This window comes from Galeopterus variegatus, unplaced genomic scaffold (assembly GCF_000696425.1).
Source record: "Galeopterus variegatus unplaced genomic scaffold, G_variegatus-3.0.2 Scaffold3744, whole genome shotgun sequence".
Taxonomy (NCBI): Eukaryota; Metazoa; Chordata; class Mammalia; order Dermoptera; family Cynocephalidae; genus Galeopterus; species Galeopterus variegatus.
In genome coordinates, this window is record NW_007729855.1 from 57,745 (window position 1) to 75,353 (window position 17,609).

General features: G+C 35.4%; 1 protein-coding gene across 1 annotated transcript in view; it reads right to left on the bottom strand.

Annotated features, from left to right (window-relative positions):
* LOC103601467 (collagen alpha-5(IV) chain-like) overlaps positions 1-17,609 on the bottom strand; it is a gene marked incomplete at its 3' end in the record, with an annotated part of 159,158 nt that overhangs the window by 54,018 nt on the left and 87,531 nt on the right. The window contains exon 2 of the mRNA XM_008585876.1: positions 13,524-13,583. Within this exon, the coding sequence (XP_008584098.1) occupies positions 13,524-13,583 (60 nt within the window). The remainder of the gene's footprint in view (positions 1-13,523; positions 13,584-17,609) is intronic.

Here is a 17,609-nt window from a genome sequence, read left to right on the forward strand (position 1 = left end):
CCGTGGCCGGTCCCGGTCCGGTACGGGCGCGACACTGAGGGTTGCGATCCGTTGCCGGTCACGAAAAAAAAAAAAAGACAAAAGGAAAAAAAAAAAAAAAAGAAAGAAACCACCAGTAATTCTTCTATTCAGATTGTTTGAATTGTGACTCAAGTCTCAGTTCTGACCACAGCACTTATCAACACCAGCTCAGAAGGACTGCCTACCTACCAGCGAGGGTCCACCATATCTAATCAGCATCTATACAGTAGGGTTGTCTGGTGTGAATATCTGTACAGCCAAAAAGACAGGGGTAGCAGAGCTAGCACGTGTACTAGTGGTATTTGGATCAACACATTATGGTTAGTTAATTTGCATATACCCAATCATAGTAAGGGTATGAACTCTGACACACCTATGGAATCCAATCACAGAAAGAGAATTCAAAACTCTAAAGTTTAAGGACCCCAGCTTGTAGCTCCATGGCATGTGTTCCCACCTCAGGGCTACAAGCAGTTCCTTTACTTTCTTAAGGCTGTCTCTGGCCAGACCTTTTTCTAAGAACCCTCTTATTAGATCCTACTCACAGTGACAGCCTGGGCAGCACCTGAGAAAGAGAAAACAACCATATCTACAAGACAACTGACTTACAATACACATACTCCTAGAAGTTAAGGTATAGTAGACTTTATTTCTACCCCCAAAGTGTGTGTATATCATAAATCCTAAGTTTAGTCTAAAGATAATTTTGCATTGAGTAATTCCTTATGTTAAGCCATCCTTTAATAAATAAAAGTACCTTGAAAATACTACTTCTGGTCAGTTTCCACTTATTACTTCAAAGCCAGTGAAGCAAATATTAGCCAATTAATGAAAGGCTGAAACATACCTTTACCTTTGACAATTATTATTATTGACATATTACTACATTTTCTATTTTCTAGAAATATATCCCTTTGTGGCTTTAATTAGTCATAATATTAAGATGATTTAGTATTCATCAACCTCAATCCAATTATTCTGAAGAAAATAGAGCAAGAGAGGAGAAATTAAAAGTTTCAAAATTTTTAGAGCTGAATTGCCTCAAATCATTACATAGCCCATTACTGGCAGAACTGGTAGTAGAAATCTGATTACAAGTTCCAGTCATCAAGAAAGCAAGAAGGAAAAAATCTAATTTGAGTAGATTTCCATAAGTGGAAAACAGCCACATTTTGGGATCTCAGCCGGTATTTAGAGCATACCTCTGCCAAAACCTGAGGATAATACTTCAAGAAAGCTGTATTTTCTTAGAAGCCAAACTGCTATCTGGGCTACAGGAAAGAAAGGAATAAACTAGAGGTTGAAAGTGGAGGGTGCTAAAAAACTTAATTGTGGTATTATAATACCATTTACCTATAAATGATATCCTGAAATCTCCAAACACTATAGTCAAGTAAAATTATGGTCCTATCAAGCTAGTGGTCCTATCTAGCTAACTGACCAACATTACAGTAAGGGAGATAAAAGGGCATTTATTACTGGATAGTAGCAAAAAGAGCAATCCCGGGACATTGAAAGGCAGAAAGTTTACTAAACAGATGGTAGGGAGGGCTGACATTTGCTGTGTGCCCACCCTTTACTACCTGTTGTTAGACACTTATTTAATCCTTACCACTACTCTAGATTTTACTGTAACTTGCTAACACAAACGGAAAATGGTGTTGTGTCTATTTCTGGAGGTCAAAAATTTTTTTGACAAAAACTGGTTTATGCTGCCTGCCCATGTTTGGATAAAAAGATCATTCTTATTTTCCTTTGTGGAATAATATTCCTCTCACTCTGCCTATCCTTTAAATATCTGTATTACTCTATATTCATTTTTTGTGTGGAGGGGTACCTTCTTCTTTCTCTTTCCCTGGGAAATCCCAAGTATCAACACTTTTTCGTAAAAGCTAGGTTCCCATGGCCAACTGTCTTAAAAATCTCCACTTGCATAGCATCACACAGGTAACCTAAAACTCAACAACAATAATATTAACTAACATGTATTGAGTGTTTTCTAAATGTCAAAGATTATTCTAAACTCTTTCCATGTTTTATCTTATTTAATATTTGCAATGACAATATAAGGTAGATACTTTAAAAAAATTTACATATGAAGATTCAGGACAGAGAACTTTTGTAATTTTCCTAAAAGCAAACTTGATATAAACAACACTAAATTCATTATCTTTCTACCATTTTCCCCATTCCAGAAAATAGCACAACTCAGCTACCCCAGCCAGAAATTTGAAGTAACTTCGACTCCACCCTCTCCATTACCCCTTCATCTAATCAATCATGTCTCCCTTTCTCAAGCTTGTACTTTTAGTGCCCAACAGAACAAATACTGAGTAAATATTCATTTAATGAATAAACTTCCTACATGTATTGCACAAAATTTATGGTAAATACTTTTGCCCAAAATTCAGAAAAAAAGTAAGAGTTAGGGTTAGAAAAAGTTATACAAAGGATAAATTTTGTGATAAAGCTGGTTTAGATATTATAAGCTAGTATTAAAAAGGTTAACAGACTGATTTACTGAGAAAAAGACTCTAGTATGTGAGTTAAAGGCACCCATAAAAATGTAACCATTTTCAGGGAGGGCACTTTATAATCACAATAAGAAAGTTGCCTGATGATGGGAATGAAAAAATACTTCAAGAATACCTTCTCGGGCTGGCCCGGTGGCGCACTGGAGAGTGTGCCACTTGGGAGCATGGTGGCGCTCCCGCTGAGGGTTCGGATCCCATGTAGAGACCGGTTCCTGCTCACTGGCTGAGCGTGGTGCAGGTGCAACACCGAGGGTTGCGATCCGTTGCCAGTCTCCGGTACGGGCGCGACACCGAGGGTTGCAATCCCGTTACCGGTCAGTAAAAAAGACAAAAAGGAAAAAAAAAAAAAAAGAATACCTTCTCAAAGAAGATATAAAATGAACATGAAAACATATTAGATTACTGAGGATAGGAAAAATGAAAAGTAGGGCAAACAATTGGGGATTAAGATTATTTTGGATAATATTGTAAAAATGTAAAAATTATATGAACATATGGGCAAGCCAAGACCCTAAATGAATGAATGAAAACAATGTTTTAATTAGGTGACGCAATTATAGGCCATTTTATCCTCTTTTTGTGTAATTTCTATTTTGCTTTTGTAACTACATAGCACAAAAATATTTCATGTAATATAATTAAGATAACAAGAACATGGATCTTTGGCAACTGTCAAAATAGAGTTATTCTAGATCAGAAGACTTAAAACTTAAGCTTGTATCAGAACCACCTGATGAGCTTGTTAAAACACAGATTACCTGGCTCCACTGCCATAGTTAGATTGAGTCCATCAGCTGTAGAGCATGAGAATCTGCATTTCTAACAAGCTTCCAGTAAATGCTGATGCCACTGGTAGAGGGGCACACTTTGTTTAGGTCATGTTTGAGTGTCATGTGGACTTTAGGTTGTTAACTGGTTAATTCCTTATTCTCATCAGAAGTCCAGCAAGTTTTATTTGTTGTTGGTAGTGTGCACTTGGACACATTCCTTGAGGGGATTACAGATGTTTTATTGTTTCTATATTAAACTTACTTTTTAAAAACATTTTTATTGTGGTAAAACTAACAGACAATAATACACATATATAAATTATATGATTTGAAAAGTTTTGACACATACATACACCAGTGAAACCATCACCACAATCAACAAACATATAAATCACTCACAAGTTTCCTTGTGTCCATATCTTCCTCATGCCTCTACCCATCACCCGAACCCACAGCCCCAGGCAGTGACTGATCTGCTTTCTGTCACTGTAGATTTATTTGAATTTTCTAGAATTTTATATAGATGGAATCACAGAGAAGGTACTATTTTTAGTGTATTTGTTTGTTCTTTTGGAGGCTGGCCAGTATGGGGATCTGAACCCATGACCTTGGTACTGTGAGGCTGTGCTCTAACCAACTGTGCTAACCAGCCAGCCCTGTAAGAACGTACTATTTTTGTCTAACTTTTTATTTAGCATAGTTATTTTGAGATTCAAATATGTTGCAGTATATATCAACAGTTCATTACGTTTTACTGCTAAGCAGTAACCCATTGTTACAAATATATTGTAATGTGTCGATGCATCTACCAGTTGATGGGCAGTTGGGTTGTTTCCAGTTTCTGGCTATTACAAATAAAAGTACTATGAACATCTATCTACAAGTTTTACATAAAAATATGCTTTCATTTATCATGGGCAGTGCCTAGGAATAGACAGGGTCATGTTACAGATGTGTGGTAAACTCTTAAAGCAACTCCAAACTGCTTTCCAAAGTGTTTGCATCATTTTACATTCACACCAGGAATCTCTAATAGTTCCAGTTGCTCCACATCCTCACCTATAGTTGTGGTATAGGTAACCCTTGCTGGACTTCTGATGAGAATAAGGAATTAACCAGTAACAACAGTTTCATACTCGAATATTTTAATAGGTTTATGGTAGCATCTCATTATGGGTTTAATTTGCATTTCCCTAATTAATAATATCTAACATCTTTTCATGTGTTTATTTGTCATCCATATAACAGCTTTTAAGAAGTGTCATAAAATCTTTTGCCAGTTTGCTTCTAATTTAATTTTGTTTGGGGTTGCTTGTTTTATTGTTGATTATTTATTTATTAATTATGAATATTAATGAGATACAAAGCTGATTGTCTCCCCTCCTGCCCATGATGTGAGGGCCAGATTCATACTGGGGCCATATCCATTACCAGAAACTACTTTTGTACCCTTTTTCCTCTCCCAATTATTCTCCAACCTCCCTCCCCTTCCCCCTCTCCCCTCAACTCCAATTTGGAGCCCTAGGAATGTTCCCTCCCTCTGTTGGATCACGGCACTACTGTGGTCTTTCATTCCTGCCTTCCTTTCTCTCTTAGCTCCCACATATGAATGAGCACAAGTGGTATTTATCCCTCTGTGCTTTGCTTGTTTTACTCAACATAAGATTCTCAAGGTTCATCCATGTTGTTGCAAATAGGAGTATTTCATTCTTTTTTATGTCAGAGTAGTATTCCATAGTGTATATATACCACAGTTTCCTTATCCAATCATCTATTGATGGACATTTAGGTTGGTTCCACATCTTGGCTATTGTACACAGAGCTGCAATAAACATGGGAGTGCAGGTATCTCTTCGACATGATGATTTCCATTCCTCTAGGTATATACCCACAGGAGGGATTGCTGGATCATATGGACGATCTATCTGTAGTTGTTTGAGAAACCTCCAAATTGTTTTCCAAAGTGGTTGTACTAACTTACATTGCCACCAACAGTGCAGTAGTGTTCCCGTCTCTCCACACCCTCACCAGCATTTGTAACTCACCATCTTTTTGATTATAGCCAGTCTAACTGGAGTGAGGTGGTATCTCAATGTGGTTTTAATTTGTATTTCCCTGATGACTAGTGATGTTGAGCATTTTTTCATGTATCTGTTGGTCATTTGTATGTCTTCGTTTGAAAAATGTCTATACAGCTCCTTTGCCCATTCTTTAATTGGGTCATTTATTTTTTACTGTATAACTGCTTGGGTTCTATGTATATTCTGGATATTAGTCCCTTGTCGGATGCATAGTTGGCAAAAATTTTCTCCCACTCTGTAGGTTGTCTTTTCACTCTGTTGATTGTTTCTTTTGCAGTGCAGAAATTTTTAGTTTGATATAGTCCCATTTGTTTATGTTTTCTTTTGCTGCTTGTGCTTTCAGGCTTAGTTCATAAAGCCTCTGCCCTGTCCTAACTGCTAAAGTGTTTCACCTGTATTTTCCCTTAGTAATTTTAGAGTTTCGGGTCTTTTACCTAGGCCTTTAATCCATTTTGAGTTTGATTTTAGTGTATGGTGAGAGATGCATATCTAGTTTCATTCTTCTGCATATGGATATCCAGTTTTCCCAGCACCACTTGTTGAAGAGGCAATCCTTTCCCTAATGTAGATTTTTGTTGCCTTTGTCTAATATCAGATGGCTATAAGCCTGATGGGTGATTTCTGGGTTCTCTATTCTACTCCGCTGGTCTGAATGTCTATTTTTATACCAGTACCATGCTGTTTTGGTTACAAGAGCTTTGTAGTATAATTTAAAGTCAGGCAGAGTAATGCCTCTGGCTTTACGTTTTTTATTCTGGACTGCTTTGGCTATTCAGGGTCTTTTGTTTTTCCATATGAAAGGTAAGATTGTTTTTTCCATTTCTGGGAAGAATGTCATTGGTATTTTGATGGGGATTGCATTGAATCTGCAGATTGCTTTGGGTAGTACAGACATTTTCACAATGTTAATTCTTCCAATCCAAGAGAATGGAATATCTTTCCATCTTGTTGTGTCTTCTTTAATTTCTTTCAGAAGTGGTTTGTAGTTCTCATTGTAGAGGTCTTTCACGTCCTTGGTTAAACTGATCCCCAGGTATTTTATGTTTTTCATGACAATTGTAAATGGGCTTACTATTTTTATTTCTCTTTCTGTTAATTCATTATTTGAGTATATACATGCTACTGATTTCTGGGCATTTATTTTGTATCCTCACACATTACCAATATTATTCACCAGCTCTAGGAGTTTTTTGATAGAGTCTTTCCGTTTTTCTCTATATGGTATCTCATCATCTGCAAATAGGGAAAGTTTGACTTCATCTTCTCCAGTCTGGATTCCCTTTATTTCTCTCTCTTGCCTGATTGCTGTAGCTAGTACCTCCAGTACTATGTTGAATAGAAGTGGTGAGAGTGGACATCCTTGTCTTGTTCTGAGCATTAAGGGGAAGGCCTTCAATTTTTCCCCATTCAGAGTAATACTGGCGGTGAGCTTGTCATAAATGGCTTTTATTGTGTTGAGGTATTTTCCTTCTATACCTAATTTGTTGAGAGTCTTTATCATGAAGGAATGTTGAATTTCATCAAATGCTTTTTCAGCATCTATTGAGATAATCATATGGTCTTTGTCCTTGAGCTTGTTGATGTGATGTCTCACATTTATTGATTTTCATATATTGAACCATCCTTACATCCCTGGGATGAATTGCACTTGATCATAGTATATAATTTTTTTAATATGTTGCTGTATTCTAATTGCTAATATTTTGTTAAGGATTTTAGCATCTAGGTTCATCAATAATATTGGCCTGTAATTTTCTTTTTTTGTTGTTGTTGTCTTATCTGTTTTTGGTATCAGAGTTATGTTGGCCTCATAGAATGAGTTTGGTAGAGTAGCGTCTGTTTCAATTGTTTGGAAAAGTTTCATGAGAATTGGTATTAACTCCTCTTTAAAAGTTTGATGGGGGCTGGCCCGGTGGCGCACTGGAGAGTGCGCNTATTTTGTATCCTGCAACATTACTGAAGTTATTAACCAGCTCTAGGAGTTTTTGATAGAGTTTTTAGGTTTTAAAGAAAGTTTAACTTCATCTTCTGCAATCTGGATTCCCATTATTTCTTTCTCTTGCCTGATGGTCTAGTTAGTACTTCCAGTACTATGTTAAATAGAAGTTGTGAGAGTGGACATCCTTGTCCTGTTCCTGTCCTTAAGGAGAAGGCTTTCAATTTTTCCTCATTCAGAATGATACTGGTGGTGGGCTTGTCATAAATGGCTTTTATCATGTTGAGATATTTTCCTTCTATAACTAATTTGTTGAGAGTCTCTATCAACAAGGAATGTTAGATATTGTCAAATGCTTTTTCAGCATCTATTTAGATAATCATATGGTCTTTGTCCTTGAGTTTGTTGATGTGACATATCACATTTATTGACTTTCGTATGTTAAACCATCCTTGCATCCCTGGGATGAATTCCACTTGATCATAGTGTATAATTATTTTAATATGTTGCTGTATTCTGATTGCTAATATTTTGTTGAGGATTTTTGCATCTAGGTTCATCAAAGATATTGGCCTATAATTTTCTTTTTTTGTTGTGTCTTTATCTGGTTTTGGCATCAGAGTTATGTTGGCCTCATAGAATGAGTTTGGGAGAGTAGCATCTGTTTCAATTGTTTGGAATAGTTTGAGGAGAATTGGTATTAACTCCTCTTTAAAAGTTTGATCAAATTCAGCTGTAAAGCCATCTGGACTGGACGTTTTTTTGTTGGAAGATTGCTAATTACGACTTCAATCTCCTTGCTTGTTATTGGTCTGTTCAGGTTTTCTATCTCTTCTTGGTTCAGTCTTGGTAGTTTATATGTGTCTAGAAAGTTATCCATATCTTCCAGTTCTTCATATTTGTTGTCATACAGTTGTTTACAATAGTCTCTAATGGTTCTTTGTATTTCTGTCGTATCAGTTGTAATGTATTCCTTTTCATTTCTGATTTTTGTGATTTGGGTCTTCACTCTTATTTTTTTTTTGTTAATCTAGCTAATGGTGTGTCTATTTTATTTATCTTCTCGAAAAAACAACTTTTAGTTTTGTTGATCTTTTCTATTGTTTTTTGGGTATTTTTTTCATTGAGTTCTGCTCTGATCTTAATTATTTTATTCCATCTACTAGCATTAGGTTTGGGTTGTTGTTTTTCAAGTTCTTTGAGATGTAGTGTTAGGTCATTTATTTGAAGTCTTTCCATTTTTTTGATATGAGCATGTACTGCAATAAATTTGCCTCTTAGTACGGCTTTTGCAGTATCCCACAGGTTTTCGTATGATGTATCTTTATTTTCATTAGTTTCTAGAATTTTTTTGATTTCCTGTTTAATTTCTTCTTGGACCCATAGGTCAATCAGGAGTCTATTATTTATTTTCCATGTATTTGTATAGATTCCAGCATTTTGCTCATTGTTTATTTCCAGTTTTCATCCATTGTGATCTGAAAAGATAGTTGGAATGATTTCAATTGTTTTGAATTTGCTGAGACTAGATTCGTGACCTAATATGTGATCTATCCTGAAGAATGTACCATGAGCTGATGAGAAGAAAGTGTATTCTTTAGCTGTTGGGTGAAATGTTCTGTATATATCTGCCAACTCCAGTAGGATTAAATCCTGTGTCTCTTTGTTGACTTGTTGCCTGGAAGACCTGTCCCATACTGAGAGAGAGGTGTTCAGATTACCCACTATTAATGTATTAGGTCCTATCTCTTTCTTTAGGTCTAAGAGTTTTTGCTTAATATATCTGGGTGCTCTTGTATTGGGTGCATACATGTTTATGATTGTTATGTCTTCTAGCTGGATAGTTCCCTTTATCATTATATAATGGCCTTCTTTGTGTTTTTTAATGTATTTTGGTTTAAAGTCTATTTTGTCTGATATAAAAACAGCTACTCATGCTTCTTTTTGGTTTCCATTTGCATAGTGTATCTTTTTCTATCCCTTCACCTTTGGTCTATGTGTGTCTCTTCAGGTGAGGTGGGTCTCATGACAGCAGCATATACTTGGGTCTAGCTTTTTAATCCAGTCATTCAGTCTGTGTGTTTTGAATGGGGAGTTTATTCCATTCACACTTAGTTATTGACAAGTGTTGCTTAATTCCTGTCATTTAATCACTTCTTGTTTAGATGGTTTAAATATCTTTTGATCATTTATCTTCTTCAATGTTAGTTGGGAATTTAAGGTGGAATGATTTAGCTTCTTTCTCTATCTTGCTGGCATTTTTGTTTTAACTGTGGGTTTTGCTCTTTCTTGTGTATTTGTGATAGTGGTCACCATTACTCAAATCCAGATGAATGACTCCCTTGAGAATTTCTTGCAGGGCTGGTCCTGTGGTGGTGAGCTCCCACAACTTTTGTTTGTCTGGGAAATAAACTATTTCTCCATCATTTCTGAAGGAGAGCCTTGCTGGGTACAGAATTCTTGGCTGGCAATTTTTTTCTTTTTGTATTTTGAATGTATCATTCCACTTTCTTCTGGCCTGTAGGGTTTTGGTTGAGAAGACTGCTGTTAGTTTGATGGGGGTTCCCCTAAATGTGACCTGATGCTTTTCTCTTGCTGCTTGTAGTATTCTCTCTTTGTTTTTAGCTTTGCAATTTTAACTATAATGTGTCTTGGGGACGATCTTTTTGGGTTGAAACTGTTTGGGGATATTTGAGCTTCCTGGATCTGAAGGTTTGTATCCACCCTACACCTGGGAAGTTTTCTGTTACTATTTCCTTGAGTAGGTTTTTAATACCTTTTCCTTTCTCCTCCCCTTCAGGAATACCCAGAATTCAGATGTTAGAGCACTTGAGGTTGTCTACTATCTCTCTTAGATTTTCCTCATTAGTTTTAATTCTTTTTTTCCTTTTTTTTGTCTGCCTGACTTATTTTAAAAAGGCCATCCTCAAACTTTGAAATTCTTTCTTCTGCTTGCTCTACCATGCTGCTCAAGCTCTCAGTTGTGTTTTTTATTTCATTGAGTAAGTCTTTTATTTTGAGAAGTTCTGCTACACTCTTTTTAAAGGTATTAATCTCTTTGTAGATTTCCTCCTTCACATTCTGGATATTTTTTCTTGTTTCATTGTGTTCTCTAATTGAGTCTCCCTTTATTTCTTCAAGTTTTCTTAAGATGATTGCTCAAAATTCTTTTTTGGACATTTCAAGGATTCCCTGTTCTGTGGAGTATGGCTTTGTAGCATTATTGTATTCTTTTGGTGGTATCGTTTCTTCTTGATTGTTTGTACTTCTAGTATTTTTTCACTGACGCTAGGTCATTTGGTAGAGTGTTTGCTTCTTCTATTACACTGAGATTGGCTGTGGAGTGGCCCTGGTTGCTACTGTGGAGGTGAATTGTCTTTGCTTGACAGTAGGTGTGGTGGTGGTTATGTTAAACCACCTTGGTTCCTGTTTCAGACTCTGTGTATGTAGAATGAGATCCTAGCATCACGCAGTTCTGCTAGGCCAAACTTGGTGAGTCAGACCCCATAGGCTGGTGCTCCCACCTGGGTCCAAGAAGTGGGGAGGGGCTGCCTCTAGCCACATGGGGCGGGGCCTGGGACTCATTCCCCCCCTGGGTCTGAGGCGGGGTGAGGGTCTGCATCTAGCCACATGGTTCCACTGCTGTTTCCACCACTGCCACTGGGCTCTTTATATTTATTTTTAGTACAGGTATGCTTGTGAAGAATTTTCTATTTTTTTATTATCAGAAAATGTCTTAAATTTGCCTTTATTTTTGAAGTATATTGTCACTGTATATAATAATGTGTTTGCAGATTTTTTTTCAACTCTCTAATAATGTTTTACTATTGTTGTACATTATCCAATCTTTCTGACGAGAAGTCCATCATCATTCATGCCATTGTTCCACTGTAAGTAATGTGATTTTTTTCTCTAGCTTCTTTCAAAATTTTCTTTTAATCTCTGTTTTCAGGACTTTCATTATGATGGGCCTAGGTGTAGTTTTCATTGCTTTTATCCTGCTTGAGATTTGCTGAATTTCTTATATCTGTAAATTTGTATTTTTCACCAAGTATGGGAATTCTGGCCATTGTTATTGCTCCATCAATTATTATTCCTTTTGCTCCTCCCTTTTCTTTTTCTGCTGTCCTTATGGGACTCCATTTACATTTATGTTAGACCATTTGGTGTTGCCACATAGCTCACTGAGGCCCTACTCATTTTTTTTTCCATTTTTTTGTCTAAGTTCTTCAGAGTGGATCATTTCTTCTATTTCACCTTTAAGTTCACTAACCCTTTCTTCTGTCATCTCCATTCTGCTTTAAGCCCATCTACTGAATTGTTTTTTCTTATAGTTTGCTTTTCTAGTCTAGATTTTCTTCTTTTTAATGTAGTTTCCAGTGCTCTGTTGTGATTCCTTATCTGTTTACTCATTATGAGTATATTTTCCTTTAAATCTGCTTTAAATCTCTGTCTACAAATTCGAATATCTGTATTATTTCAGAGTTCATTTTCATTGATTGGTCTTTTTCTTGACTATGGGTCACTTTTTACCTGATAAGTTTTAATTGCACACTGGAGATTGTAGGTATTATGTAGAGATTCTGGATTCTCTCATATTCCTCTGAAGAGTATTAAAATTTTGTTTCAAGAAATAGTTATTTCATCTGAACCCAAATTTAAAATTCTGTTTTCCTTTCAATAGACATCAGTTTAATCTATGCTCAGTTATTGTTGCCTTCTAGGTGTTCCTATTTTCTGGGTTGTAAGAATCCTCCCCTATATATGTTTGGGTGGAGTCTCCAAGTAGATTTTTGTGCTCTCTCCTCTGTGTCTCCCTCCATTCCAGTATACACCCTCAGGCATTCTGACATCCTCAACTCTGTCCTCTGCCTTCTCTAGCCAGTAAGACTGTGGCTTTTTATCTGGGTTCTAGCCATTTTTTGCCATACAGACTGAGGAGGATACTTAGAAGGAAAACCATATACCCAGTGTACTTCCTTTCTTTTAAGGGTAGAATCCTCTCCACTTTCTTCCTTTGGTCACATTCCTGGGCTATCAAATAGCTGCTATATTTTGTCCAGAATGTTTATTTCTTATTTCAAGGAAAGTTAATCTGATAAATGTCACTGCACTATTATCTGAAATTAATCCCTCTTGTTTTTATCACTAAAGAAAGCATCCTTACTGCAAAACTACTCCCCTCAAAGGAATGTTACTCAAATAAGTGCTCTGTAGAACATTACTCAATTATTAATAGGTGTTCTGTTATGGTGAAAGTTAGTTACAAAGTCAAATGTGGCTTAGAAATGTAGCACTGCAAAACAAACAAATCGGTTTCTTTGCTCCAGGACTTTTAAACATGTTTAATATGCTAATGGATCCTAAGTAGAATACACTCTAGAGATATTGTCCCAAAGTTTTTATACATAATTAGTAATTCAAAAATATTTTTTGAGCCCCAAAGAGTGGAGACTGGGGTAGGATCCCCTGTCTCCTAGTACAACTCTCTACAATTCACTATCCCTTTTTAATTTTCTAATTTCGATGTCAGTTACTGGCTCATAATGGCTAGGTTTATGCTATTTAATCCTCACCAATACTTACTTTGTAATCATCATATCTATATAATAGGAGGCGCTGCTGTGGGAAAAGTAAGATAAAAATAGAGATTCACCTATCATTAAACCACACTGACTAGATAAAAATATATGAAATCATCTAGCATGGTATCCAGCACAGATTAGTAGCTGAAAAAATGTTTAGTTTCCTTCTGAAGTGTTTCCTCCATCTTTTTGCCTGTTAATTCAGTGACTTCAACCAGATTGACCAGGGTTTGGTCAATTATATCTCTCAGGCCAAATGCAGTCAGAGCCTTATTTTGTATGGTCCAAGAGCTGAGACATTTTTTTGGTCACTCTTAAAGGGCTGTTTAAAAAAAGGAGAGAATATGTGAAAGACACCTTATGTGGCCTACAAAGTCTAAAATATTTCCTACATGATCTTTCACAGAAAATGTTTGCTGATCACTGAGATTCAGTCAGATCCTTATAAGCTCTCTAAAATAAGCAGTATAACAGAATTCATTTTATTTACTTAAGTGCTGACATAGAAGCCCTTTTTTAAAAAATATATTTAATATTTTTTAAAACACTATTTTACTGGCTTTACTAAGTTTGCAAAGGCCCATCTCAGATCTTACCTTTTCCCCTTTAACACCACTACAGTCACACTTTGATCCTGGAGAACACCCATAGCAAGCCTATCAGAAAGAGAAAGAGGGGAAAATCATTAAATCTGAACCTAAAAACCAGACTCCAACTGGTTGAATTTAGCTTAACTAAATTCAACAATCCAAATTTGTAAAACAAATATCAGAAAAATATTTGAAAGGACACACACCAAATTGCAAACAATGGTTACCTCCGGGGAAGCTTTCACCTTTAATCGTACACATTTTTGTTTGAACTTTTCACAATGAACATATGTAATTTTTATAATTTTAAAGTAAAAAAATATTTTAAAAAAGACATTAAAAATGAAAAATAAATCCATATGACTTCCCTGTAATATGATGTGCCACTTGTCCAAGATCTTAGGAATTCTTTTTTTTTCCTCCTGACATCACTTGTAAGAAATTACCTCTCAATCTCTATTAGCAATGACCTTGGCAAAGGGCCAAGGATGCCTACCACTTAAGTCACTTGCTTCTATGCATTCATGAGCAATCATTCAGCATAAAATGCATAACACTATCTTTTACTACCTTTCTTTTCTTTGCCCCCACTCCTTATCACTAATAGTAGCTCAGTCTCCAACAGCTCCAAGCTTTACCACAAATGCTGCTCCCACAGCTTAGATGTTCAAAATAGCAACTATTAACAAGTTCATTCATTCATATTAGGAATTGAGATCCTGAAGCCAAAAATTTATATATATCATCCTCTAAAACCTATAGAGGACAAGAAGACAGTAAATTACTTCTACCACCCAGAACTATCCTTTCTTCTGGCATAAAGCTGAACTGCTTAGAAAAATGAATAGTAATTAGTTTATCATATGTAGACAGCTCAGTATTTATGTACAAAAAGGTGGCATGCTTTTCCTCAAATAGATATCAGACTGTCTTACTGAAACAATTCGTGATATAAATACCAAATAATGTTCATTAATGCTCACTCACTCTTTAGAGCCTATGACTTAAAAAGTACTTTAGCCTTCTGCCCAACATTCCATGCTTTCCTTTACTCTAGCCAATACTAGAATACCTTCCCCAATCTTTAATGAAAGTACTGACCTCATTCTTCTAGTCAGAACTCCTAACCAAAACAGCTGCAACTAAAGCCACTCTCATGCTGAAACATCTTTCCCTGATTATAAGAGCAAACAACAATGGCTTGATATTGGAGGAATCTCTCACTCACACTACAAGAGGTTGTTCTAGTAAAAGATGTGCTCCTGACACTTCAAATTGTAAATCTGTTATGCAGCCATTATTTATTACACATAGGTGATTAGGTTACACACTCTGACTTTAGTATTAAACGTTAACTACATTACAGATTAGTCACTCATTCATCAAACATGAATTGAGTACTATTGGAAGCCAGAAAACTTGTTAAGCACTGGAAATATAAAGATGAATAAGACACAGCTCCCTCCAACATACATAACTAATTCAACAAAAACTTACTGATCACTTGTTATGTGCCAGCCACTATGTTATGGTAGGTGCAGGTAGACATACAAAGATAGTACATAATTGCTGTCTAATTGTAAGGATGAACCCATATACAAAAAAATTGCATTACAATGTACCAAAACAGAGTTTAAATTAAAATATATAGCATTGTTTTGTGCAAACATAAATTCTAGATTCCAAACTACGAACTTAAAAAATTTAGAAGATACCGGTTCACAAGAAGATACTGATGCACAAGTTCACAAGATAAGATCAGTCATTGGTCATAGTTACTGAATTAGATATTGCATGTTGTCAACACTCACTTACATACATTAATGGAGGAGTAAAGGATAGCAATAATCCAAAATGGCTATTAATACAAGAATAATTAACATTTGACTTTGGAATGTATGTCTGTACTTTATTTGTAAATGTAAGTGCATGGATTTTTGTTGTTGTAAGTAGAAGATGTTGTAACTTTCCATCTTCAGCTTTTATTGAGAGAACTTCCTCTTTTGAATACAAATAAGCTCCTGAGAATAATGCAAAACAATAGCCTAACAGGATTTCATTAATATGGACATGATACCATGTGACCTTTCTTTATAATTGTATTTTTGACTTCTCAGTATCAAACAATAGCCCCAAACTCCTAATATGATTTATAAACAAACAAAACCTTAAATACTCTTGTGTGTCATGTTCCAAGTAACTTTATCCAATATTTTTCTTAAAATAGTAATTTCATCATTTTACACTTCTTTATTAATTAACATGGAGTTATATCTTAGAGAGATCCTACTTAAAACATTTGGGAATTATAGATTAATTTGTTTGAATTCAATTAAAAAATTTAAGTTATATTCTATTTACTCCACCTAAGGTTGTGAGAATGAATCTGGTACTTATGAGTTAAAAAGAAGACCAAAAGATAAAAACAGGCAATTGTAATACACACAGCAACCACTAGATGCCACTTTCTATACAGTTATAATAGTGTCACCCACAAGGAGCTAGCCCCAATTAGACATTTGGTTAACAGAACAATTGTTTTTGCCAACATCTATTATATTGATTAGGTGCCTAATAAACATAAAGCACAATATTAGGTCGATGAATTGTACAAAACATTGTGTAAACATGGGTGCTGCCTTTAAGGAACTTCCAATCTAGTTTTTTAAAAAAACTAGGCACAAATAAATGAAAATAAAATTAAAATACAATGGAATAATGATAAAGCAGACAATCATAATGGGAAAAGCTCTAAAATACAAGAAATATATCCTGAGTTTACTTCAGCAGTTGAATCATTAGGAGACCATGGACAAGTCATTCCCATACTCAATGGCTGTTTTCTCATTTGTAAAATGATATACATAGACAACTAACTCTCCTTAGGTAGCTTTCAGCTTTCACAGACTAATTCTGTAGGACTAACCTGGTAAAAATGAGTGGTATGGTCAATAACTGCTATTAAAGTTAAGAAGTAGTTAAGGAGTATTAGTAAGGGTTCTATACAGAAAGTGAATACCTGGATTTCAACTTGGAAAAATGGGCAGAAAAAATATGTAGAGGAAAAATGACCATGCTAAGCTCTAAAATTAAAACACAAAATTGGTTGGGGCAAAGTGTCAGGTAAAACAACATTAATTACCTCAGTCTAAGAGGCTTCCTAAGTCCATATGAAAAAATATAGTAGGAGATAATACCAAAAAACATCTTTTCAAAACTGTGGAAAAAACTATTTACTTGTACAAGATCATGAAAGAGTATTAAAGCAAGAAATGATAAAGCCACTAAAGTAATGTTTTAAATGTTTGCATTGAAGGAGAAAATAAAATAAAAAGAAAGAAGGCTTTGTAGCACCACATAGTAAAACACATCATAAAACTATAATAATTAAAACAGTATGGTATTGCTCAAAAAATAGGCAGCTCAAAATAGAAAAGCCAAAATGCCAAAATAGAAAGGCCAAAAAAAGATCTACACACACACTCTCTCTCCACCCCCCATCTCTCTAACTATATGATAAAGGTTAGCATGTCAAATAGAAATGAATATAATGGTTCCTTCAACATGTAGTGTGAGTCAAGGGTTTGGATCCCTGTACCCACCAGCCACCAAAACAACCAAACAAACCAAAAGAACCCATACATTGCTAGGACAAGTATAAAAAATTATAAGTTTAGATCTCAGTCTACTACAAAAGTACCAGATATTAGACTTAAAAGTGCAAATAAAAGTAAACTTCTGTATATATTAAGATCACCTACAGAATCTCACAAAATTTCAGATACCAGAGACCTATCCTAGAGATTCTATTTCAGTAAGCCTGAAGTTAAATAGTAGAATCTGAAATTTTAATAAACATCGCTAGGTGATTCTGTTTCACATGTTCCAGGAAGACATATACTACAAAATAATGGCATAGAGAAACAAAATCATTCCAAAAAGATGGCCACTTAGGTATTCAGACTGACATGCCTACTTAAAAAATATAAAATGTTTGAAAAAAATATAAAGAATGTGTTTCCTAAAAGCATCAAAGAAAGGCATAATAAATAGGATTTATCAGGTCAAAACCTAGGGAAAAAAAGAAACAAT